At 42.7% G+C, this 25,000-nt stretch overlaps 3 protein-coding genes and 1 long non-coding RNA gene across 11 annotated transcripts in view; 1 reads left to right on the top strand and 3 right to left on the bottom strand.

Annotated features, from left to right (window-relative positions):
- Positions 1 to 2,798, bottom strand: part of tbc1d1 (TBC1 (tre-2/USP6, BUB2, cdc16) domain family, member 1) — a gene marked incomplete at its 5' end in the record, with an annotated part of 42,814 nt that extends 40,016 nt beyond the window's left edge. For all 4 annotated transcript variants that reach the window (XM_083532712.1, XM_083532714.1, XM_083532715.1 and 1 more), the window contains 2 exons: positions 2,201 to 2,437; positions 2,550 to 2,798. In XM_083532712.1, coding sequence (XP_083388838.1) covers positions 2,201 to 2,437; positions 2,550 to 2,798 — 486 coding nt within the window. The remainder of the gene's footprint in view (positions 1 to 2,200; positions 2,438 to 2,549) is intronic.
- LOC310721400 overlaps positions 1 to 25,000 on the top strand; it is a 145,893-nt gene that overhangs the window by 110,282 nt on the left and 10,611 nt on the right. The window lies entirely within an intron of this gene.
- Positions 5,343 to 12,465, bottom strand: pgm2 (phosphoglucomutase 2). 3 transcript variants are annotated; one of them, XR_014531982.1, is made up of 14 exons: positions 12,165 to 12,465; positions 10,785 to 10,952; positions 10,348 to 10,539; positions 10,101 to 10,184; positions 9,767 to 9,960; positions 9,490 to 9,679; positions 9,284 to 9,381; positions 8,937 to 9,123; positions 8,644 to 8,737; positions 8,114 to 8,243; positions 7,839 to 8,028; positions 7,608 to 7,741; positions 6,017 to 7,064; positions 5,343 to 5,889 (listed from the first exon to the last, which is right to left on the bottom strand). XR_014531982.1 is itself a non-coding variant. In XM_083532877.1 (13 exons), the coding sequence occupies exons 1-13, from the start codon at positions 12,240 to 12,242 to the stop codon at positions 6,962 to 6,964; spliced, it is 1,842 nt and encodes a 613-aa protein (XP_083389003.1). In that variant the 5' UTR covers positions 12,243 to 12,329; the 3' UTR covers positions 5,343 to 6,961. The 3 variants fall into 3 exon arrangements, 1 of the variants encoding a protein (XP_083389003.1); XR_014531983.1 differs by having other exon boundaries at positions 5,343 to 6,000; positions 6,112 to 7,064; positions 12,165 to 12,329; XM_083532877.1 differs by having other exon boundaries at positions 5,343 to 7,064; positions 12,165 to 12,329.
- frmpd1a (FERM and PDZ domain containing 1a) overlaps positions 14,568 to 25,000 on the bottom strand; it is a 32,116-nt gene continuing 21,683 nt past the window's right edge. For all 3 annotated transcript variants that reach the window (XM_083532662.1, XM_083532664.1, XM_083532663.1), the window contains 11 exons: positions 23,634 to 23,729; positions 23,170 to 23,295; positions 22,189 to 22,308; positions 21,788 to 21,924; positions 21,475 to 21,598; positions 21,219 to 21,311; positions 20,002 to 20,184; positions 19,773 to 19,917; positions 18,677 to 19,675; positions 15,569 to 18,595; positions 14,568 to 15,294 (listed from right to left, as the gene is read on the bottom strand). In XM_083532662.1, coding sequence (XP_083388788.1) covers positions 16,299 to 18,595; positions 18,677 to 19,675; positions 19,773 to 19,917; positions 20,002 to 20,184; positions 21,219 to 21,311; positions 21,475 to 21,598; positions 21,788 to 21,924; positions 22,189 to 22,308; positions 23,170 to 23,295; positions 23,634 to 23,729 — 4,320 coding nt within the window. In that variant the 3' untranslated portion in view covers positions 14,568 to 15,294; positions 15,569 to 16,298. The remainder of the gene's footprint in view (positions 15,295 to 15,568; positions 18,596 to 18,676; positions 19,676 to 19,772; positions 19,918 to 20,001; positions 20,185 to 21,218; positions 21,312 to 21,474; positions 21,599 to 21,787; positions 21,925 to 22,188; positions 22,309 to 23,169; positions 23,296 to 23,633; positions 23,730 to 25,000) is intronic.

The following is a 25,000-nucleotide window of genomic DNA, read 5'->3' as shown; positions in this document are numbered from 1 at the left end:
CAAACCTTTATACAACCAAATACACAACGTCCCCAAAACCTTCATACCTCAACAAAACAGTTGCATATACATCACACAACACAAAAATGTCCAGTCTCATTTGGCATCATAGTTCATATGTTCGATCCAGACTATTGTTTGTGTTTGTGTTTGCATCCGTGTGTGTGTGTGTGTGTGTGTGTGTGTGTGTGTGTTTGTGTGCGTGCGTGCATGTGCTGTTGCAGGACATGTTGCTGTATCTGGTATCACTGCAAAACAAATGCTAGTGAGGTCACGTTCTCAAACACACTCCTGTTATAGCTCACTGGTGCATAGCAGCCCCACACACACACACAAACACACACACACACACACACACACACACACACACACACACACACACACACACGCATGCAGCTGACATTTTCAGCTCCTCCATAAACCCCATCATCAATGAACTTTGTCAGATTAAAGCTGATCCTCAAAGAGGTTCTCTCACTTCTCCTCTTCCTGACGATGAAGAAGTAAAGTCACAGTTACTGCTTTGAAGATGATTCATTTCCTCTAAAAGCACTTCCTGAAACTCCTCTTGGTCCTCAGCAGCACTAACATTTTACATGCCGTGTTGTTTTTATCCAATTACAGTTACATTTAACGTTCAATATTTCTCTGAAAACAAACCTACATCCTCAACACCCTACAATGGAGACCGTCCATAGTACAGGAACTCGGTCCCTGTGGACAACGTAACATCTTAGAACAAGCACATTCATACGGTACTGAACGGATGACCTTCTGACCAATCAGAATCAAGGATGGATTCCTACCAGAACTAGCAGAATTAATGGAATTTTCCTCACATGTGTATTCTGTTTACCTCGTATACAAACACGTGTAAACATATGTGTGTGACTAAGCACATGGTGGACCCCATGCAGGTCATTAAGAAAGAGAGAAGGTCAGGAAGGTGATATAATGAGCGAGAGTGTGTGTGTTTGTGTGTGTGTGTGTGTGTGTGTGTATTATTAGATGTATAAAATGTTGTAATAGTAGTCCGATGTCCTCCTCCCGGATCACTTCCTGATTCTGAGTTTCGGTGAACTACTTCCTGATTTCACATACGTTTCCTTCTTACTGATCGTTAATAAAGAATTAATACAAAGTAGTAATGATAGACATTTGGGAATCTCTAGGTTACTGATCAGAAGATCAGTGGTTCAAGGCCCTGCACTACCAAGCTGCCAATGTTGGGCCCCTAAGTAAGGCCCTTAACCGTATCAGCTCCAGGGGTGCTGTATTATGGCTTACCCTATGCTCTGACCCCAGGGATATGAGAAAATAGTCTATCAGGGGTGAATCTATCTATCTATCTATCTATCTATCTATCTATCTATCTATCTATCTATCTATCTATCTATCTATCTATCTATCTATCTATCTATCCAATCAGATTTCAGTCATCGCATCACACCGTTGCAGTAGAAATAAACAACGCAGGCTCTTGGCATGTAACTTGGAGCTGCTTTAACCAATCAGATTTGACTTTCTGACTCTCCGAGGCCCTCTAGAAGGCGTCCAGTCACGTCAGCATTTTCACGTCTTGCAATCGGATGAAACACTAGTCAGAACTGCACAAACTCAATATATATTTGTGTGGATTCAATAGCTGTTTGTTTTCTTCTTTCATTCCACAACGTCTGACAGAGGAGAAGAAACTGATTTGGTCGCAGAGACACTCGAAGGGACATTTACAAGACGGGATTTTCAAGAAAAGCTGGACATCCTGAGGAAACGTCACCAAAACAGTTAACAATTGTTAAGCTTTTTGTAATGAAATATTTACACTGAACTATAATGCAAGAAAAAAAATGCAGGGAAAAAACCCGGGGTGATGTTCTGAGGTGATTATCGATGCGCCTGCTGGAGATGATGTATGTGGAGGTGCAGTTGTGGCTCCAGTGAAAGGAGACGTGTTTAATTGTGTTAATTGGGTTTTTTGCCTCAGTGATGACCTTCATTCTCACTGTATGAGATCCTGCGTGTTCTGTCTGTTCTACTGCGTTTTTCTACAATACTGATATCTTCTATAACCATGACGCATAATGGTGGTATTAGGAGGTGAATTAATTCAGGTAGGACACCACTGAAGGTCTAAAATTTGGGGAACCTGCAACCACGTGTGTGTGTGTGTGTGTGTGTGTGTGTGTGCGTGTGAGTAAACCTTGTGTTCGTCATGGCAGCGGAACACGTAGCAGGTGGCGCTGGTTTCCTCCCTAATCAGACAGCCGAAGTAACTCGGCTCTCGGCTGTTGTGGATGAGTTTAGCGACTCGATGTGGCTGCTGTTGAAAAAGGACCGTGTGTCTCAGTGGGTCCCAGGGGTCTCCTGCACAGGCCACGCCCATCACACATCGCACCCAAGAACACGAGATCCGCAACACCACCGGACAGTCGCGCATCTGGAAGAGACAAGAGACAGTTCTGGTTATCATAAATATAAATCCCGTCCCCCACACGCCTTCTTTTAAGGGTTTTAACAGATCTTTAGACATTTTCGTTCTCCTCACTCACCTCGAGAGCTTGAGGCCCAGAGATTTTCGTGCTGAAGCTCCGTTCCTTCAGCCGAGGCCTGCGTATCTCAGCCACCACCCAGGGCAGCATAGTCATCGTGGTCTGCGGGTGGATGGCTAACGAGCCCACCAACGTTAACCTGTACTGGATCTCCACCTCCTTTTCATCTTCACCTCCTGATCCTTCCTGGTGCGACTTGGAGGAAGTAGAGTTGCCCCGGGGTTTCACCTCAAAGCAGATGCCCTCCATGAGCCCTGGGTGCATCAATATGGTTCATTCACAGAAACGCATGGGCTTGATTAATCCATAACAAAGCATTCATCTTGGGGAAAATCCCCCAATCTCGAATTTTTGGGTGCAGGTTGAAAAAACTCCGCCCCCTTGACCACACCTTAGACAATTTTTAAAACGCTAAACCTTAGTATTGTATCTAAAATGTCACCACGCCACCCAGATGTCGATTATCTTCCTCCCAAAAGCACGACTCAAAGCCGGTATAATTCCCATAAACCGTATAAAAAGTGGTCAATCTTTGGAAGGCGTCACCCAGAGGGCGGAGTTTAACCGCATACCAAAGAAAATCAGTCCCCCCCCCAAGATGGACGCCACTACATCGATTTTAACACTACATTAGTCTTAAACTAATGCCACATCCATGCATAAACATTGGTAGCACCATTACAAGGTCACGTAGAGGTCACATAGAGGTCATATAAGGGTGCAATTCTTTTGTTCCTGTTTGTTTAGCTGAACAGTGATCTCTATTTGGATGGCGGTCAAACCTACGTCGAGCAGCTGTCTTCTAAAAAAAAAATCTGAATTCCTCTTATCAGAGGTTCAGCTGCCCATGAGGAGAGATCCGGAATGAACAGAATACATGCAGAGAGAAAAGAGAGAGAAACATAAAAGGGGTGAAAAGCAGGAGGGGAAAGGGGCGGAGTTAAGGGGCGTCATACAACGTTATGCAAATAAAAAGAAATAAGTGTGAGAACATGTAGGAATCTCACTGTATCGGTGATTAATGTCAAGATCAAGGTTGAGAAAGGTAGAACGAGAAGTCTCCCAAACAGACGAGTGAACTATTTGGTTTTAAGAAGGACAGCTGCTATAAAGTAAGCGAAAACAGGAACCGAAACATTTCATGGACGTCAAGTTTATTTCTATAGCAAATTTACATAATTTTATTAAAACGTTACAATGCATTAATCGTAGCTATAAATAATAAATAAAAGTTTTGTCTTTCGTTAATAAATTTGAGAATAGAATTTAACCTGTTAAAAAAAAAAGAGGAATAAAGCACACAGGGTAACACCAGGTCGCATCACACCATCCCTAATGTTCTTCACTTCTTATCCAAAAATCACCACGAATACACGCCCTGTGTTCCAACACACGTTATCCCATCCCACATCCACGCGTTACACGCGATCACGTGACCTGATACACGCGTTGGAAACTGATTAGGATCTGAACCGAATCCTGAAGGTTCTCGATCTGAGAGTCTGGAGAAGGATCACTGTCTCAGAGACTAATTTTAGGTTCGGCAGCAAACACACACACACACACACACACACACACACACACACACACACACACACACACACACACAGGGTATAAATAGTAAGGAGTGTCATTAAAGCTGTAAATAGAAAGAAATACAGCATTTGGCTAAAGATACTGGAAATATATACATTTCAGTGAATATATAAAAAAATGCATTTAACAACAACAACAATAATAATAATATGTATGAACCTTCACGTGCAGAAGCTCCGCCCGCTTCAGTTCAATCAAACGCCGTTATAATTCAGGTGAAGTTCCATCAGAGTGCTTTCGTTCAGGACGTGTTCCCCAAAAGCGCTTCATTTCCTCACAAAGTCCTTCAATTATTGTTTATTTGTATTAATTATTATTAATTAATTCATGCATTTTTTTTTTCTCTGCCAAACGAACCGCTGATGAGGAAGTGCGCGCGCTTCTCCACCACTCTGCAGAGTGCACACGGAGCGCGCGCGCCTCTTACACCCGAGCCTCCGCCCTCCTCCCCCGCTTTCGATCGCACTGTGTGCCGCGCATGCGCGCTCGCGGAGTTGCGTTCAGGAGGAGGAAGAGCGTCGTCTCGTTGCCGGGTTACGACGCACGCTGGGAAAAAACCCTTAAAACATGCCGGAAGTGCGAAAAAAAAGAAAAAAAAAAAAGGAAAAATACTGACAAATAAATAAATAAAATAAAACCAAATACAAATTTATAAATGTGAAATAAAAAAAACGCACGAAAACACACACACACTACTGCGCCACGTGTATGTTGTTTACATTGTTTACACACTGCACATGGACACTTTAAGGATAATCACCACATCACTTTAATTTGTACTTCTGCCAGACTTATTCATGTATATACATATATTTTTAATAGTTTATACTTTTTAATTTATCTACCTTATTTTTTTTATCCTTAACTCAATACCTTTTTATGTTTAAATGTTGGACAGTCGTACAAAGCATTTCACTGCGTGTCAGACTCTGTATGTATGTGACAAATAAGATTTGATTTAAAAAAAATGATGGCTTTGTGCAAAGCAGTTTCCTCTAGTGTGAAATAAAATGATCAGATTCCTCCAAGTTCCCTTTCCACAACCTTTATTATTGCAAGTGGTTCATCTAAAACCAGAGCTTCTGTTCAACCAGGGCCCAAATCCAGTCTCTAATGAGGTCCCAAATTCGAACCCTTCCTCAAATCATGCTGAATCATAAAGTAAAAAAAAAAAGAAAAAAATTCGACACACAAAAAAAGTGTGAGATTCTTTATTCAGAAGGTCAACCGAAGAACTTTCAGCTCAAATCCACTTGCAGGAAAGAGGCATGTTTAAATAAAACTGTGAACAGAGTAGCTGATAAACAGTAGTGTAAAGCAATGAGAAAAGTCTGTGGAGGAGTTTAAAAACCCAGGAGTTTCTGCTTCGGCTTGGAGTCACTTTAAATATATGATATAATAGTTTCTGGCAAGAAAATAAACACACGAAAGCTTTCACATTGACTCAGTAGAACATCACAGCGTTCAGCTGGAAGAGTGTGGACCAGGACAACAAAAACCACAATTAATTATTATTCCTTTTCTTCTAGTTCTATTTAGAGCATTCATTGATTGATTAATATGTTATGTACTATGTAATATTTCGATGTTGTCCAGCAGGGGGCAGCACTCACTCACTTTCACACAAATAACTAGAAATCGTACAGTAAAACTGAAGAAAAAAAAGAAAGATGAAAGGAATGTTATAGATTGGAGAGAAAGTGATTGTGTCGAATGTCAAAGATTTTTAAAGCAGCACTGGATTCTAATCGCAACTTGAAATTGTGTTTTAAACAGGAAATAAGGAAAAAAAAAAAGAAAAAAGATACGGAATGCTCTCAGAATTGTGATGTTACAATGCGGGTAACAAGACCTTCTCTGCCGTCTTAAACTCCATCAAAATCACGGATTTTGATGGATTCTTTCAAGAAACGCGGGCAAACAGTTCAAAACGGCTTCGTCGTTGAGAACGGCGACGCATCATCACGATATTTTTACTTTTCTGTAGAATTTGCGCAAAAATACACAATTTGCCTTCATTTTAAATCCCCAGGAAAACCGCAACGCGTGGAAAAAATGCAGGGGAAAAACCCCGGGGTGATGTTTTGAGGTAAATATCGATGCTTCTGCTGGAGATGATGTATGTGGGAGGTGCAGTTGTGGCTCCAGTGAAAGGAGACTTGTGTTGAATTGTGTTTATTGGGTTTCTTGCTTTAGTAATGACTTCATTCTCACTGTGTGAGATTCCTGCGTGTGATGCTGCTGATTATACTGATGGTTTCTACAGGCGTCAAGGGATTTAAGCAGGACACTATTGAAGGCTGGGGGGGGGGCAGACATGGACACAATAAAGGAAACAATGAAAAATATCAACGACTGTAAACGTTTCACTCGTCACGTGCGCTTTATCCCATTATAGTTTGGTCAAAAGATTCAAAATCAAAGGTGTTTGAACGTAAACGTGTCACTAGTTGTGTTTGGTGTCCGAAAGTAAAGAAAACCGTCTAGACTTTAGTTTAGCGTGTGCTAAAGTGCTTCAAGAGGAAGACTGCAGATTAAGTGGTAAAGTAAACAAACAAACAGAGACGCAATTAAAATATATCGTGTTCGGTTTAAATAACGTGAGATTTCCGGTCATTTTCGCCTCCGTGTCACATTTTCGTGTCGGGTGGGCGTGGCTTAGAGGGGCAACACTGTAAGACTAAGTTCAGACTAAAAGTGCAGATCCGTGTGAACTCGTGCTGAACAGTGGATGAACAGAAAACGTGGGTGGGGGTTGAAAAGGATCGGTTTTAAGGCAGTGGTGGATTTTCTTCCATCGGCACAATCGCCCGTGTTTAATCAGATCGGGGGATCAGATTGTTCTTCGTAGGCCGGAAGAAGTTCTCTACGATGGCATCCACCAGGGTGTCCAGCTCGGCCTTCAGCTGAGTCACATCACTGAGAGAAAGAGAGAAAGAGAAATGCTTGTCATACATTTAGACTTCATGTCAAGTCAAACGTCTCAGTTTCACGCCGAATTCCACGTTTGCTCTTTGTTCTATCTTGTGGTCCGTGATAAAATTCGCCGACGTGGAAACGCACGTGATCAGAACAGCACCGGTTGCGTGGCTCCCGATGTCTTTTGGCACACCGACTTATGAAGGTCGGTGCTCCCTGTGACTCTGCATGCAGCCTTTTGCTGCCATCTGGTGGCGTGTTACAAAACGTTTTGTTACCGGCAACAATATTGAACGTCTGAGATTAATTGTTTACACTGAGCAGGCCTCCTCACCTCGCCTCCATCAGATCCTGACTTTACCAACACCTGTATGAGCACAAATCTCCACAAAACCTAGTAGAACATCTTCCCAGAAGAGTGGAGGTTATTATAGGAGTAAATGAATCGGATGTTCAAAAAAAGAAGTCGCACGTAGCAATTTTATGGTCAAGATCAACCAAACCAGGATTAGTGTTTGTCCTGTTAGTGTTACTTTACCTTACCTGTTCCCTGGAGCAGCACACAGCTCGGTGTAGTACTTGATCTTGGGCTCGGTGCCGCTGGTCCTCATGGTGGCCACGCCCCCGTTTGCGAAGCTGAAGGTGATCATCTGACTGCTCTTACTGGTAGGAAGGACCTGAGGAAGAAATACACGTAGTCAGAGATGCCCAGTGTGTGCTTGTTTATATATATTATATATAATTTACATAATCCTGAAAATGGGCGTGGCTCACAGCTTTGAGGTCAGGCTGGTTGCTGTCGTAGCCCGTAGTGAGGTCTCGGACGGAGCTGACTGCGAAGCCCCGACACTCTTTAGGGTAGGTGTTCTCGCCGTCGTAGTTCCTCAGTCGCTCGAACAGTTGCTTGATTGTGTCCTGGTTGTGGCAGATGAAGTAGGAGTTCTGGGTGATGTGGTAGCCGTACCTTCATAAAAACATAAAATAAGGATATTAGATGTAAGATGTTGTGTAAAATAGAATGCTTTTTGTTTGTTTGTTTGTGGGCTCACTCGTCGTAGATGGCTTTGAGCTGCTGTGAGACGGAGGTGTTTTTGGACGCCAGGTACGAGATCATCTCTCCGGCGATGGCTGCTGCGCTCACTCCGTCTTTATCCAACACCGCTGGGCTGCACATGTATCCTGAATTGAAAAAAAATTAAAAAATTTGGACCAGATTGTGTGCATGAACATCGGTAATGACCGCGTGGTTCCTGTCCTGATCCAGTTTGTGGTTCTAAACTATTCACTTTCCAATTTGGTGCCATTCGGTTATTCTGATCTTAAAGATGATGCTATTTGGATGTTATGAAGGTCACCACTATGCTCCTCTACATACATGATCCTGTGTAGTTTTAGGAAGTTGGTCACTAAGAAAACATATCTAGATATTCAATCTATGGACTCGTTAAAAAAAAACAAAAAAAAGCACATCTTTGGAGAAGGAGTTGTGCTTCATGTTCAGAATAAGAATAGTGAAGAACAGAATCGTGATGCCATCATGCCGGGGTTTGTGGAAAATCTAAGAGCTTGGGTGTCGTACCGATGGCCTCCTCAAAGGCAAACAGGACGGTCTTTCCCTGATCCAGCAGCTGCTTCGCTCTGTTCCCCATCCACTTAAATCCAGTCAGGGTTTCCTACAGGAGAGAGAGAGAGAGAGAGAGAGAGAGAGAGAGAGAGAGAGAGAGAGAGAATGTATTTGGGGGTTAAATAATACATAGATTATCTACAGGACTTTGTGATCATGTGTAAACCCCCCTTATTATTTGCAATAATGTCACGGTTTTCATCTTCTCCTGAGACCTGAGAAATAAGATCTTGTGAAAGAGCCTTCACCTCGAAGTGAAATCCCTCTTTGAGAGCGATGGCACGGAGAATCTTGGAGGAAACTGTGCTGGCCAGCATGTACACATCCTTCACTGAAGCCCTGAACTTCTCGCCCTGCTTCTCCTTCCAGCACTGAAACATCCACCAGCCCAGCAGCGCCCCCAGCTCGTTCCCCGAGAGCATCCTCCACTCGCCACTGCACACACACCACACAAACGACACGATCCATGAGAGGGGGTTTGTTTACCACACACACACACACACACACACACACACACACACACACACACACACACACACACACACACACACACACACACACACACACACACACACACACACACACACACACACACCTTGGCTGTTTCTCAGCTAAGGCCAGTCGGTCTGCATCTGGGTCGTTGGCCAGGACCACTGACGCGCCCTCACGGTCCGCTAGTGCAAAAGACAGGGTCTACACACACACACACACACACACACACACACACACACACACACGTCATGTGACTCACAAGAAACGTAACTATAAAGGGATAAAAAAAAAGTGTGTGTGCACATCTACCAGCACTCCGGCTCCTTCCTCAGGGTTGGGGTACACCACGGTGGGAAACTCCGGGTCGGGATCTTTTTGCTCCTCCATGGCGTACGGAGGTCGAAGGTCGAAGGCTTTAAAAGCGTCCTGGACGAACACATGACCCACGCCGTGCACCGACGTGTGCACCAGCTTCACGGATGATCGCTTGTTCAGCTCTCTGTGTGTGAAAAGTCACGGTTGCACAACTCTGAATAACCTCTGTGTGTGTGTGTGTGTGTGTGTGTGTGTGTGTGTGTGTGTGTACCTGTGGAAGCAGTGCTGTTGAACACACTGCAGATATTCTCGGTGCATGTCCTCGTACGGGTCTTTGAGCAGTTCGCTCTGGGAGGCGGAGCTTATGTCCCAAGACTCCGCCCATGGCTCCAGATTCTCCATTATAGCAGAGGCGATGCCTTTGTCATGGGGGGAGATGATCTGAGCACCGTTCTCCCAGTACACCTAACACACACACACAGAGGGGGAGAGAGAGAGAGAGAGAGAGAGAGAGAGAGAGAGAGAGAGAGAGAGAGAGAGAGTCAGTTACTCAGTGAAACGTATGAAGGGTTGAAGATCAGAACTCTGTACACATCTGGATGTACCTTGTAACCGTTGTCCTGTTTGGGGTTGTGAGACGCCGTCACCATTATCCCAGCACACAGACGCAGATGAGATACAGTGAAAGGCTTTAAAAGAGAGAAGGAAAGAGAGAGACAGAGAGGGAAGGAGAGAAAGAGTTAATAAAATGTGTGCCATTAAAATGAATGTGTGTTAAATTTCACAGCACTAAATAATAATAATAATAATAATAATAATAATATTATATACACACAGAACTATAACACACACCACATATGGCGTAGGAGTGAAAACAGAGAAGAGATGAACAGGAACTCCTCGGCTGATAAACACTGCTGCAGCCAGAGAGGCGAAGTGTTTGCTGCTGGAGCCACTGGGTTCATGCTGACGAGCATCGAAACCAATCACAACACCACGCTGCTTTAGATCCTCAATATGCTTCTCCAGATAGCAACAAAAACCCTGAGAGAGAGAGAGAGAGAGAGAGAGAGAGAGAGAGATCATCACATACACGTTAATGCAATAATGTGTTCACTCTTTATAAAAAGTTTGTGGACACCTGAGTATAGGATTAGATATGCTTTTATTTACTGCTCATTTGCTCCTATAAAAACCTCCACTCGTCTGGGGAAATGTTCTACTAGACTCTTTCAGCAGAAGGATGTTAAAGTCAGGTAGTGATGAAGGTGATCATGTATTGACCTCACCTGGGTGGTCTGTATGATGGTGAGGTCGTTCATGCGGGACACGCCGGGCCCCATGGCGGCCCTCAGCCCTGCCGTCCCGAACTCCATCCGGGTGCCAAAACATTTGCGCAGCTCATCTACGTTTCCCGCCTTCACCAGGTCTTGCACGCATGCTGCGGTCTTGCTGTTCTGTTTATGGAAAAAAAAAAAAAAAAAAAACATAACAATGAACGTCTTTGGAGGTCTGATTTTATATATCTCTCACACTCACACTCACACTCACACACACACACACACACACACACACACACACACACTCACGTTGACCTGGGTGATTGCAGACATCTATGGCACTATACAAAGCTGCTCGGTCAACTCAGAGTCAGATGCTCACGTCTACATTCCAATACTCACAAGACATACGTTTTCTCTCTCACACACACACACACACACACACACACACACACACACACACACACACACACACACAACTTTAATTAAGCACGACTCAGCAGATTATCTTTCCCTTCTGCTTTTCATTTATCTGCTAAACGAGTTGCATGTGCCACCGCACGTCCTCTCGTCAACAGAGTCTGATCTCAAGTTTCTGTATCAGATTCGTCTCAAGAGTTTTCCAATCCACAACATTTACGACATTTGGCAGATGTGCTTTTTTTTTTTTTTCTTTTCCCTTTTTGAGGTTATAGAGCAAAGACTTTTCTTCATATAATCCATCAAATCGAATCTAAAAGTGAATCTGTATTTATTTATTTTTGGTAGGGAAAAAATTTCATTTTAACGACTTGGTGACGTCACAATCCCGATTGGCTCGGGATTGTGACGTCACCGCCCGGATTGACGTACATCTTTAACACACTCTGGTGCAGAGGGGTTAATGATTTAGTCAGGATCAGGAAATTATTCTTTGCTTATAGACACCAAACGATTTGATATTCGATTCTGGAAACTTTTCATCATTTGTTATTTGAAAGAAATAATAAAAAAAATAATGAGGACGTTAGCAAATTTTGAGTTTCCTATCTGTGTGTGGTAGCTATAATAAACTTAAATATAGATTTTTAATACTTTTTATGAGCCTGGAAATGATCAAATATGCTTTAAAAAAATATATATATTAAAGTAAAAAAAAAATAAATCATTAAAAACACTGTCACAGCTGATAGGCCGTGTCCTGAATGCAGCCGCAGTATGCATGTAGTGCACTAAAGAGGGTATAAAAGTGCACTAACACATGCACTATATAGTGCACTAAAATAGACTTTATCAAGCCGTTTGAGATACGGCCACCAGCTAGCAAGATGTATTCAAACTAGCCGACATGGTAGAAAAATACAATTATAGAAGAAGAAGAAAATAGGTATGAATCGACACCCAGCTCACCTTATCAAACTCTAGCCACTGTTTCACGGCATTGTCCAGAGACACATCTCCAGTACTAACTACTCCGTTCTTCTCCATTTTGTTTGCTCTCTCGCTCTCCGGTTCGAATACGCTCCCGGGCTTATAAACCTCTCAGCGACTATCCCACACTCCGGCTCGATACCAAATTGCTCCGTTTTTAAACACCTAGTGCACTACGTAGGGCGCACAAGTTACTAGTTCAAGCCTTATATAGAACACAGGTATAGGAGTCAAAGAGCCGTTTCGGATTCGGCCTATACGTTTATGACGTAATACAAGCGCTGCGATGTGATTGGTTGGTACGCTCTCTGCTCTCGTGTAGGACGTGAAACAATACGTGTACATTTTAATAATAATCTTAAAATACTGTGTTGTTTAATGTTGTTTGAAAAATATATATAAATAAATAAATATAGAAATAATACACTTTTATATGAGTATTTTATATTATAATTTATTTCTTAAACATAAATTATAATATTTTATTTTTTTTTTATAATAAAATTGATTTATATTTTATAATTTACTTATTTATTATATTAATAATTGTTTTTTATTTATTTAAAAAATGCTTTATATATATTTATATATATATATGCATATATATTTTTGTATTATATAAATTATATAAGAATAAAAATGAAAAATTTTGAATAAAAAATTATTCAAATACACAAGAAACACACACAAAATTGCTTACTGATTAGTAAACTACTAGAAACTCCTAAATGTCCTCCTGCCCTGTACACCATCAGCTTAGGAGAACACCTAAATGTCTACAGATATCCCAGTCAAATGAACTCCTCTAAATGAACTTATAGTTGCCTCTAAAATATCGGATTGTGGCAGGTCGATCAGATCGCAGCCTTCAACATCCTACAGCTCACGGCCTAAAAAGCGCACAATGACATATCCGGAGTCCAGATTGCAACAAGCGGAAACAGGAGTCGTTTGTCTTTTTCAATACCGAGTCCTGTATTAGAGCGCAAGATCAAGATCGTCATTCGTTCATCCTCCTGTTCCACATAGGGTGGAGTGGAAGATCCTGAGTGGCCTGCTACATTCATAAACGGTAGTAAAGATTACATCATGTTGCAGAAGCGTTTGCTTAATCTAGAAAAGAAAGCTCTTGCGTAAGAACGGTCAGGGGAAGTCGACAACGGTTAGGTGCTGCCCTACTGCAATGAAAACTGGAAGGGTCCAAAAACAACCTTTTAGGTACCTGAAGCGAGATTACCATTGCCACGGCCACGGCATACAAATCATTCGCAACCTTTCATAAAAAAGGTTTAAAAAAAGCTTTCTTTTGATACTGAGCCCCTGATGGCTTTAACCTTTGCATGATGATGAAAGAATTTTAATCCGGGTAAGCATTGGACAATGTTCTACATCTCTTCCTACATGCAGTGGCCTTTATCACCAGAGAAACTGCTCAGATAAAGTAACCACAATACTTTAAAACAACAAAATAATCAACCTAAACAATTATACTACTACTAAGTAATAATAATAATAATAATAATACTCTCAGTGGGGCAAGAGCGGCAGTGGGGAAGGGGGTGCTCACTGGCGCCCCCCAGCTGTTTGCACCCTGGGTGATGACCTAATTTTCCCATGCCAAGAAATGATGCTGCCTGGAACTGAAATGTACCAAATGTCCAATTAACTGAAGGTGTGACGATACAAATAAATGTGGGCGAATACGAGGTGCTCGTCCAGAATCCCATCCAGGTTCTCAGATGTAGGTGCCAGATGAAAAGGCTCTTCTTGTTCTTTAGACCTGTCCTACTGTCTCCTGGCAGTCTAGGAAAAAGTCAGTTAGTAATCTCCTGTGAGCACGTTCAGCTCTCTACGACAGCACAGTAAAATAATACAGTAGCTGGATTGACGTCGTTGGTAGCCTTTGAGAATTCCAAGCAAAAAAAAAAAAGGGCGTAAGACGTAGATCCTGGTATCTACATAAGATCATGAATGCATAAGTGGTGGTATCAAAAGGTTTTGAGACTAGTTCTGTAACATGCCAACAGATGGCAGCACAAAGCTGCACACACACACACACACACACACACACACACACACACACACACACACACACACACACACACACACACAGTCACAGGAAGCACCAACCTTCATAAGTCGGTTTGGAAAAGACATCGTCCTGTGTAGAATCTGGAGCAGTAAAACTGAGGCTAATCTGACCACGTGTGCACCCTGTCACCAAGTTCTCCTCACACGTGAGTTTCCCAGGACTGTTTTGAAGGTGACAGGGTGTAAACGTATAGTTAAATAAGGTACTTTCTTGTAAAAAATAACTCGCCTCGAAACCTTTTGACACCACCTCGTAAACGTCTGGACGCAAGAGGCTTAAACGTGAGTCATTTCTCCTTTTTTTTTTAATAGTGAGTACTGCATTACAGCGCAAAAAATCGCATTTCATCATCTAGACAGTTCATTCATTCATTCATTCATTCTCTCGTTCGATTGGTAGAGCGACTGACCCCCTGTTGTTCATAAGTTCATGCTTTGTTTTTTTCTGCATGCATTCCTCAGTCCATGTTGAAACTGGTAAAGTACAGTATGTAAATGGTTATGAAGCATGCCTAATAAGGACAGTGCACAGCAGCTTCCAGGTCAGTCCACACACGTGTTCGGTACAAAAGAAGAAGCGATATCACAATCCATTTGTGCTATTTTTTGACAGTAAATCGTCCCAAATTGAGATTCAGGTGATGAGAAACGTGAAGAAGTAATGATGTCCTCCAATACTTTTGTGTAAGAGACAATGCAGGCCTTTCTATCAGATCCTCAGCAGTACTGAAATGACTCAAATGTACCACAAAGATACCAAACATATAGCAAACATAAAGCAGAATATGTCAAAAGTATGGGGACACCAGACTTTTCCAGGTATAGTGTGGTTCCTATGGTGGCCGAGAAGATAACAAATCCAAAAACAAATCAATCGGATAACACAATTCAGACAAACTGAAAAATCGTTTACAAATAAAATGCTTACTGCTTATTAGACGGGGCATTAGCCATTCAAGATATACAGGAAGTGGGAAATTGTATATTTTATAACCTGTCCTGGTACGCATGTGGTGTTCTGCTTTAAATTTAACGAATCCGAAAACACATTGTTCTCTACAATAGAGTGTCTGTGGATCTTATCAGTTTTTGCAAAATTATATCGCAACCTAAATAAAGTGTCTCCAGTAAAGTACAGTGGAACCTCGATACTCGCGACCTCGATAGGTCGGAGTAACATTTCAGAACAGAGTTTGTACTAATAAATTACATAAAAATGTTTAAAAAACGATTTTATTATTGTGTTATTCACTTAGTAGTAAATAGTAATTCACAATTTCTGTTGAGTTTACACTACAGTACAATTCCCCTTGAAAAAGGATCCATTAAAAGCAGAGTCAAAACCTCGCGATTTTTTGTTACTCACGAGGGGTCATAGAACGTAACCCCCACGAGTATCGAGGTTGCACTGTACATATTAGGTTGTAATACAGCCTATGGGAACTTCCGTAGTAAAAAGGAGTCGGATTTCCTCTCGAAAAAAGGCTCCTCGCATGAAAAAAGAACATCCCAGTTATTCATAATCTTTGGTATTCCTGCTCAAAATTTGCACTCATAATCACTACCACAAATGTCTACCAAAAATTAAGCCTTTGCAAGTTCTGCTTTGGAGAATGTGCAGATAGTGTGGAGAAATCTTCAGCCGACTGAATTAGAAACTAAAGGAAGAGAAAAGACGTAAACGGGGAGGTTAAGTCCTCATCTTGTGCGTGGGTCCTAGACTCAAAATAACCACTAATGAATTCAAGAAACCTTCTGAAATGAATAAGAAAATAAACGTCGTATGTTTAAATAAAAACTGTACCACGTGCCGATTTGAATCGATGTTCGGTGTGTAAGAGTGCATTCATAAGCATTGTCACCTTCATTTTGTGTGGTGTGTGTGTTCATCAGTAAAAGGTCAGCATTTTTGGATTATTATTTGGCTTTCGTGTTTTTATATCTCAAATGCCTTACGTAGCCCAGAGTTCGGCAGAATTATGCTAAAGTCAGACGTCTCATCAAGACGCTTGTGTTTGAAGGTCAAAGAGCTGTGAGTGTACGGAAGAGCTGCGTTAGGCAAAAGACAGAGGTTGTGAGCGCGGTGCACTGACGGGCCAGGAGTTTAATACTGAGCTCATGGCAAGTTCTCCTTTCCGTAGCCATGCCCAAGCGCTCGGCCGCCCGTGCGAACTCCTGATAGGTCTGTGCGACGTCCGATAGCCCCGACAAGGTTTGAGCGTGGCGCTCCTGGCACCTCTGGCAGCTAGAGAAACTCAGACATACGCCTGTTAGCTGTACCAGTGAGTGAAAACTGTCTGCTAGGGCTTGAAGAGTCTCTGCAGGGGTTTGTCCGGCCTTCACGACCTGCTGACAGCCGGCCAGAAACCCCCGCGCCTCTGCGTGCAACCTGCGCTTGTTTTCAGAAAAGTGGTCTGCACATGTGTTTCTGGGATGCTCTTGGATACAGTCTTGGCTCTTCATTGCACCATCCAGGACAGTTAATAGTGTATCAACATCTCTTTGCAGAGACAGGAATCCTGTCGGTGGTAAGGGGTAATGCTGGCCCAGTAAAGCGCTCATAGTGTCTCCATGAGGGTTAGAAAGAAAGCAGTCAGTGGTGTCCAGGGGTGATAGAAGAGGGCCAAGTTCTGAAGATGAGGAAGGCGGCAGCACAATGCGTGTGAATGCTGGGAGGGGTGAGGATGGTGAAAACGAGGAAGAGGAACCAGAAAGGGATGAAGGAGGCATGGATGTGACCAGTGCAACCCTGTCACGCATACTTTGCTGTGTCCTGCAGGAGAACTCGTAGACTGTCAGTTCATCATCGAAACTGCCACTGTTCAGGACATTGCTAAAACAGTTAGTGTATGCTGACTGGCAGCCACAAACCTCCATCGGTGTTTCGACACTCTCGATGACCGTCTCACACACCGAGGCAAGCACTGAACTGCACGTAAGGTCAGGCTTTGGATGTAAACTCGAGCCAGGCAGGGCTTGCGGTTGAGTGTAAGTGGGCTTTTGTGTTGTAAGCAAAAGAGATGAAGGGCTGATTTTGACAGGGTCAACTGATTTCAGGCTCAAAGGTGTCTTCGGAGGCCATGAGGGTTGTTTGTTTTCAGGTTTTTGTACTCGTTCCATATAGGAATTATTGCAAACGACTTCCTGAAAGTCTATTTCCACCTCTGGGGCCTTCATACCTTCAGAAAACCTCCTTGCTGGTTCTGCAAGACTGCTGTTACTGGCAAGCACCTCCACGGAACGAGACAGATACAAGGGCAAGTTCTGAATCCTCCTAAGAAGTCCAGAAGAAAATTGAGGAGATACGTATCCCTGGGTATGGAACCCTGATAGTTCTTTGGCGAATGGATTTAAAGAACTTTCTTTGTCACCTGAACGTGGTTCTTTTGTGCACACTAGAGGCTCCGTCTGGAAGAAGTGGTCCCTTGTTAAACGAAAATCCATACTACTACCAGATACACCAGATATGCTCTGACTTTTTCTTCTTTCTTTTGGCTCTACTGAGCATCTTTGAATGCCTAATTCCAGACTTTCAACAAGCATGTCCATGCCTGGGTTTTGGTTAAAGGATACAGGCGAAGAAGGCGAACTAGGTGTTTGATCTAAATGTGGAAGGGAGCAGCTCTTTTTCCTGTCTAAAGTTTTGTGAGATGGACCTTCCATCAGGGATTCTTGGTCGGTTTCTTTCACAGGTGACGCATCATCACAAAAGTCCTTGCAAGGAGTGTGAAAAAAGAAATGACTATCTGTTGACCTATCAACCACACCTCCTACTGCACCTTCTTTTTCCTCGGGTCCACCAGAACTGTCCGTGGCTTTTACCTTAGGCTCTGTAGATGTACGTACTGCTACAATACCGGGGGAAGCAGTAGACATGATTTCGGTGATGGATTTAAACTCCATGGAATCCGGTTCCATCAATATAACCTGCTGTTTTCGCTGATTTGCCTTGCTGATTTGGTGACCATGCAGAACACAATGGGTTCCAGATGGTTCTTTGGAGGTTTGCTTGAATTGCTCACTTTCACAAAGATGGCTGGGTCCCGATCCATGATTTGGGATTTGGTTGCAATTTTCGGGTTGGTCTTTTCTAGGAAACGATACTAAAGATGTATACTCTGTTTCCATGAAGGAACGGCGCTTTCTGCTTCTCTTACGGAACCTCCTAACTTCGTTTTTTGTCTCTGTCTTTGGTTTTTCTTTGTCTTTTTGCTCTCTCCTTTTACTCTGTCCTTCTTGCTTGTTTCGTTCACCAGCGCCGGTGCTAATGTAGCTTAGGCTCAGAGTGCGCTTCTTAAAACTTGAATTTCTAGAACGCCCTGTAAAGGTAAGAAAATCACCATTATATTTTTTAAAGATATCGCAAATTCATGATATTAAAATACATCTGAAGGACAAACCTTTAGGCACTGGCGCTGATAAAGGTTCTTCGTGAATGAATCTCTCCTGTGCATCAAAAAACTCATCGTCTGAGCTACTGTCCCCAAATCCTGGAGGGGGAAGAAGGATGGGACAGACAGGCTTTCGGTCCTTCTTTACCTCTTCTTCATTTTGTACATTAATGTAGTAAGGAGAATTTCCTGCACCGCTATCAGGCGATAAAATTGCACAGATGTTGTAGTATCGTTGTGCATCACCCTGGTTGAATGTGAACATTGACTCTCCATGAGGAGGCTCGATACTTTCGAAAACATCCTCTGGAGCCTCTTGTTCACCTTCATCAGCTCCCGATTCTGAATATTCGTCCTCGCTGGCTTCGGTGGGACTTGGCAGACATTCGGCGATGCTTGACAGGGCAGCAAGACCTAATATTTCGTCATCGTTGGCAGGGAACTCGATAAAGCAAACGTCATCATGACAATCAAGTTGACTTGGACACGGTGCACAAGTGTCAACACGGAGGTAATGGTCATTAGCATTCAGCTGGCTGACATAGTTAGTTGAGAAGTAGGTCAAAAAGTCATCCTCCTCTAAAGCATCCATGGAGTCACTTGACATGCTGGTAACAAAGCGCGAGTCTGTCTGAAAGGAATCCGATGTCTCTGATGGTGGGTCTTCCACAATAATAATACATGGTGGATCCTCCTCCTTGGGCTCTTCTTCAACCTCGTTGGTTTCTTCTGTGCCATTTTCCAGATCGGGATTTGCACGTTCTCCTTCATCTGCATGCCCAGACTCGGCCTGCTCCTCTAGTCTTACTTTCTTTGTTTCTCCAGCTCCGTTCTCCACACTCTCTTTTTCACTCTTGTCCTCTATTTCCCCGTATTCTTCCTCCTGTCCGGCAACTTGATTAGTATCCAAACTGTTATTGGTATCATTCTGGGTAGGACTTGGAGCATGAGGAAGCAAGACGTCCACCTCTGAGTCTTCGGAGTCGCTGCAGCATCTTGATACGTAACCTGTACCATGCGCATATATCCACGTGTTAGGGTATTCGCCTAAACCAAACTACAAAATAATCATTATCTACTTTGCTTTTATTGTCCGGGTAATTACCTTCTTCTGCAGATATACGGTGGCTCTTTGATTCCACTGTCCAGGGGAACACGCAGATTTGAGGATCTATAAATACTTTGCAGTAACCAGCTACCAGACATGACAAATCCTTAGCAGGTACTGATTCCAATAGCAATGTTAGGGGCTGTAGGGGTAAGAAAGAGTAAAGTGAATATAAAGTATGGTAGGTCTCTGTTAATATACATATGACTGCACCTACAGTACAAACCTTAATGTCCTGCATGTAGATCTTGACCAGGCTGACGCGCTCCGACTCGGTTACGAGCTCCACCTTGGTGATGCTGCTGAAGTCTGTCAGCATGGTCATGATACTCAGCTTGTGATTGATCACCTGACTCACGCCGTACTGCGCCCCCACCAACAAGCTCACTGTGGACTCTCTGTCCTGCAGCTGCGGAGATGGTGAGAGGAGTGTATTTGGCGCGACGGTAAGATAACACAGCCGCTTGCAAAATGGTGCAGAGTACAGGGTCAACCAGCAGCAGGAAAAAGTAATTTAAGGCATGGGAGCATTTCATATTAAACGCAACAAAGAAGACTGTAACCTGCAACTTAAACAAAGCTGAGCTTGTGTGAGCTTCCTATTTCTTTCCTCCTATTCTCTTTCCCCTTTCCTTCCTCTCCATTCCTTCCTCTCCCCTTTTCCTTTTCCCCTTTACTTAATTTTCCTTCCCTTCATTCCTCATCTGTACCATTACCCTTCTGATTTTATTCCCTTTCCTTCCTTCCACTACATCCCTTCCTCTTCTCTTCCCTTCCTTCTCCTTTTCCTCATTCCTTCCCTTGCTTTAACTGCCCCTTCCATTCTCTTTTTTTCCCTTCCTTTACATTCTCTTCCCCTTTCCTTCCGCTCCATTCCTTCCTCTCCCCTTTCCCTTTTACTTAATTTTTCCCTTCATTCCTCATCTTTCCCCTTCCCCTTCTCATTACATTCTCTTTCCTTTCCTTCCACTCCATCCCTTCATCTTCTTTTCCCTTCCTTTCCATTCTCTTCCCTTTTCCTTCCCCTCTATTCCTTCTTCTCCTCTTTCCTTTCTTACTCATCCCTTCCCTTCCCCTTCTTTTCTCTTCCTTTCCCTTCCCTTTATCCTCATTTCTTCCCTTGCTTTAACTGCCCCTTTCATTCTCTTTATTTTCCTTCCTTTCCATTCTCTTCCCCTTTCCTTCCCCTCCATTCCTTCCTCTTCTCTTTCTTTCTTATTTATCCCTTCCCTTCCCCTTCTTTTCTCGTTCTTCACCTTACCTTTCCATCCATTCTCTTTCCCGTACATTTTGCTCTGCCCAGAGCCTTCATATATATTTATATCTATCTATCTACACTTCTTTACACATAGTAGTATTTCTGTGGTATTTGTAACGTCTCCCCTGTTCGTGATCTTCGGTTTGATTTGAGGAGGCAGAGGAATGCGTGTCTTGACTTTTTACCATCATGGTGGCACTAAAGGATTTTCCTCCATAAGACTTGAGTTCAGACATCTCGCTCAGGTAGCTTAGCCGGGCCTGGTTTACTGTCATCGCCTGAAAGACACAGACACGAGCGTAAAAAAAAAGAGAGCATCTTCTCATAAATACATATTTACTACTCGGAAATGGACAAAACGGAAATGGTCAAAACTCCACCCCCCCCCAACACACACAAACACACACACACACACACACACATACCCATCAAAACAATCACCTTATGCTTGTGCTCCTGCGACAGAATCCTCTTCATGTGTAGATTGATGGCTTTTCTCAAGTCCTTCTCTCTCATGTTCCTCAGCAGGGTGCTGGAAACAAAGCTTCCGAAACCCCAGTCCTTTCTGTTGATACACACACACACACACACACACACACACACACACACACACACACACACACACACACACACACACACACACACACACACACACACACACACACACACACACACACACAATAATGCACTGCTCCTAAACTCCAGTGAGATGTTTCAGTGAGAAATGTGTGCCGGGGTGACATGTGACACATACATAACAGTCTTTAGTGGTGTTTTTGGAGACTGTCCTGTGCTGGCGAGTCTCTCCTGGATGTGTAGAGCTGCCAGTCTGATCGCTGTGTTACACTTCATCTCTACAGCAAACCTCTCGTGCAGGACATCACACACACTCTGTACAAACACACACACACTTCGGATTAAATTCTTTTGCTTTTACTTTAGACACAGTTGGTTCACTGTTTGCGATCTAAACAGCACTGCGGCTTTCACATAAATTATAAACCTGAAACAGGACGTGGACACAATTAGCGTTTATGAGTAAATTTAATCTAAGAACTAGCCTTAAATGATGCTAGAATAAATTTATCTGAAATCAAACCCCAATATGTTCTGAATGTTGTAAAGGCTTGTGATCTAAATTCTTATAAAACACACCTGTAAGTAAAGATACTCGAAGGCTATGGGGTCGTCTTCCAGCAGCTCTTGTGGGTATTTGGGCGTGAAGCAGAAACGAAACAGACACCGGTAATCATGAGGCTCTCGCTTCTGGACCACCTGCACATGTGCACACACACAATTCATTCACAATTATATTCAGCGTGTTTAAACGCAAGCTAATCAATTGGATAGACAAATTTCTTTTTGAAAGGAATCCTGAGGCAACATGGCAACCATTCCAAACTTCAACTCGCAATTCCATCTGGACTATTTTGGAACCGGCTTCACCGCACAACGAGACGATGAGCCGAAGCGACAAATACGTCTGAGTTCTGTAAGCGTTATTGATAAAGCAAACAGTCATCTGGAGTGTCATCTCTTTAATGGAATAACCTGCCCAGTCACCGCACCTAAATCCTATTAAACTGCTCTGTGATACAAGAATTCTCCAACTGGTGAAGAACATCTGTGGTGAGTTTAACAAGAGGCACGACAAAGTATTTCAGCTGAACAGTCCATGAGTGTGTGAAGCTGTTTTTCATGCTATGGAGAGAAATAAAGTCTGTACATTTATAGATTTGTTTGGTCAAAGTAAATCTTCATAGTGTTACATTAACACATTTGTTGCCTAGAAACGAAGGAGCGTTCATGTGTCTTTCAAAAGCCATACAACAAACATTTCACCAACACATCTGTGGAAAAAAGTTCATATTCCTGAAAAAGGTTGCCGTTATATAGTAGACCTACTTAGCTAAAAAGCTGACAGCGGTTATAGCGAGCTTAATCACAGCAGCCATATGCATAAGTTGCCTAATAACAGTGTTTCACGTGTGTTGTGTTTTTAGTGATACACTAAAAGTCCAAGTTTTGTCTGAATGCTACCTTAGATATGCGATAAACACTTACAGAGTGTGTGTGTGTGTGTGTGTGTGTGTGTGTGTGTGTGTGTGTGTGTGTGTGTGTGTGTGTGCATTTTACTTCTTGAATCAGCTCATCCTCGTGCAGCAAGAAGAGTTTAGTGATGCTGAACTGCTGCTCGAGCACCAGAGAGAAGTGTTCGATGCGGGATATGGACAGCTTGTGCTTCAGAGTCATCACGATGTCCTTGTGATTCAGAAACCAACATGATACGCATTAACACACACACACACACACACACACACACACACACAGATAAATAGACACTGAGAGTTAGGCTAATGGTACTTTTTGCCATCGTTATGTAATCACTATTTCATAATGATTTTGTTTGGATGCCGTAATGACACTTTAGCTCTACGATCTGAAATATCAAATAGCATTAATTCCATTAGTGTTCTCTTGATGGCGCATTTAATCCACGTTCAAGATCCGGGGGCCGAATCTTAACCCCTTCTTTGCTTTTTCTCCTAATAATAATAAATCCAGCAATGAAAAATTTTTTTTTTGCAAACTGTCTTTACCTTAACAGTGGTTTTGGGTTCGAATTTGAAGGCTTTGGTCTGGCCGTTCTCTAAATACACCTTCAGAACGTTGGGCAGGAAGAGCAGAGAGTTACCCTGGAGACCAAATGGGAAGAAAAATCAATGTTCATAAAACACGAATCAGAAAATGACTCTTTCTAGAAGAGAAAATTTCCGACATGATATTGATTTCTGCCTCTTTTACTTTTTTGTTTATCTTCTTCTTCTTCTTTCCTTATCAGTCTTTCTCATCTCTCCCCCACCCACTCTGTGTAGGCCCCTAAAAATTCACTGAAGATCCAATGAATTATTACTACCGCACCCCATTACAAAAACGCTAACATAAACTTTACATACCCTCACAAACATTCCTGTAACCATCAATGCTCCAACAAACACCAGCAAAAACCCTGAACACCCCAATAAACTCTCCCAAAACCCCAAACACCTCACCAAACATTCACAAAAACCATGAATACCCCAATAAACTCTCCCAAAATCCTGAATACCCCATAAACACTCCCAAAACCCCAAACACCTCCACAAACATTAACACAAAAACGTAAATACCCCCACAAACACTCCCAAAGCTCCAAATAACCCTGCAAACACCAGCAAGAAAACCCTGAATACCCCCACAAACTCTCCCAAAACTTCAAATAACCCTGCAAACCCTCACAAAAACATTAACACCACAGAAACTCTCCCGAAACTCCAAATAACCCTGCAAACACCACCAAAAACACGGAATACCCCTAAAAACACTCTTAAAACCCTGACCAGCCACAAAAACACTCCTAACAGTACCTCTGAATCCCCCCACAAACACCACCAAAACCACAAATACCCCTGCAAACACCACCAAAAACCATAAATACCCCCACAAACACTGCTATAATACTGAACACCCCTCAGAAACATAAAAAAAAAAAAACATGAATAAAACATTATCAAAAAAAACAAAACCTTAATCACCTGCACAAACAACCCAATACCTTGGACACCCCTTTAGATACCCTTAAAACCCTGAATACCACCACAAACACTACCAAAAACATTACCACCCCCCAAAACCCTGACAACCCCCACAATCACTACCAAAAAAAAACATACACTCCCAAAAAACCTTAAACACCCCAACAAATACTCACAAACACTGGCAAAACACTGACAACCCCCACAATCACCACCAAAAAAACCCATGAACTGCCACACACCTTAAAATCCCCAACAAATACTAACAAATACCCTCACAAACAATTTTAAAACAATCTCCAAAAACACTCCAAAACCCTCAAAACTCCAACAAACCCCAACACCCTGAATATATAACAACCACCTCTAAAAAAAACATGTATTCAAATATG

The sequence above is a fragment of the Silurus aristotelis genome (assembly GCF_946808225.1).
Source record: "Silurus aristotelis genome assembly, chromosome: 27".
NCBI classification, from domain to species: Eukaryota; Metazoa; Chordata; class Actinopteri; order Siluriformes; family Siluridae; genus Silurus; species Silurus aristotelis.
Note: the sequence above shows the minus strand (reverse complement) of the source record. Positions and strands in the feature narration are given on the sequence as shown.

Bases quoted from the DNA above. Each gene is read 5' to 3' on its own strand.
- pgm2 (XM_083532877.1), bottom strand. From the start codon at position 12,242: ATGGAGAAGAACGGAGTAGTTAGTACTGGAGATGTGTCTCTGGACAAT. The intron at 10,185-10,347 runs GTGTGTGTTATA...TCTCTTTTAAAG, and splicing joins TCACTCCTACGCCATATGTG to CCTTTCACTGTATCTCATCT. The intron at 8,029-8,113 runs GTGAGCCCACAA...GTTTTTATGAAG, and splicing joins CTCAAAGCCATCTACGACGA to GTACGGCTACCACATCACCC.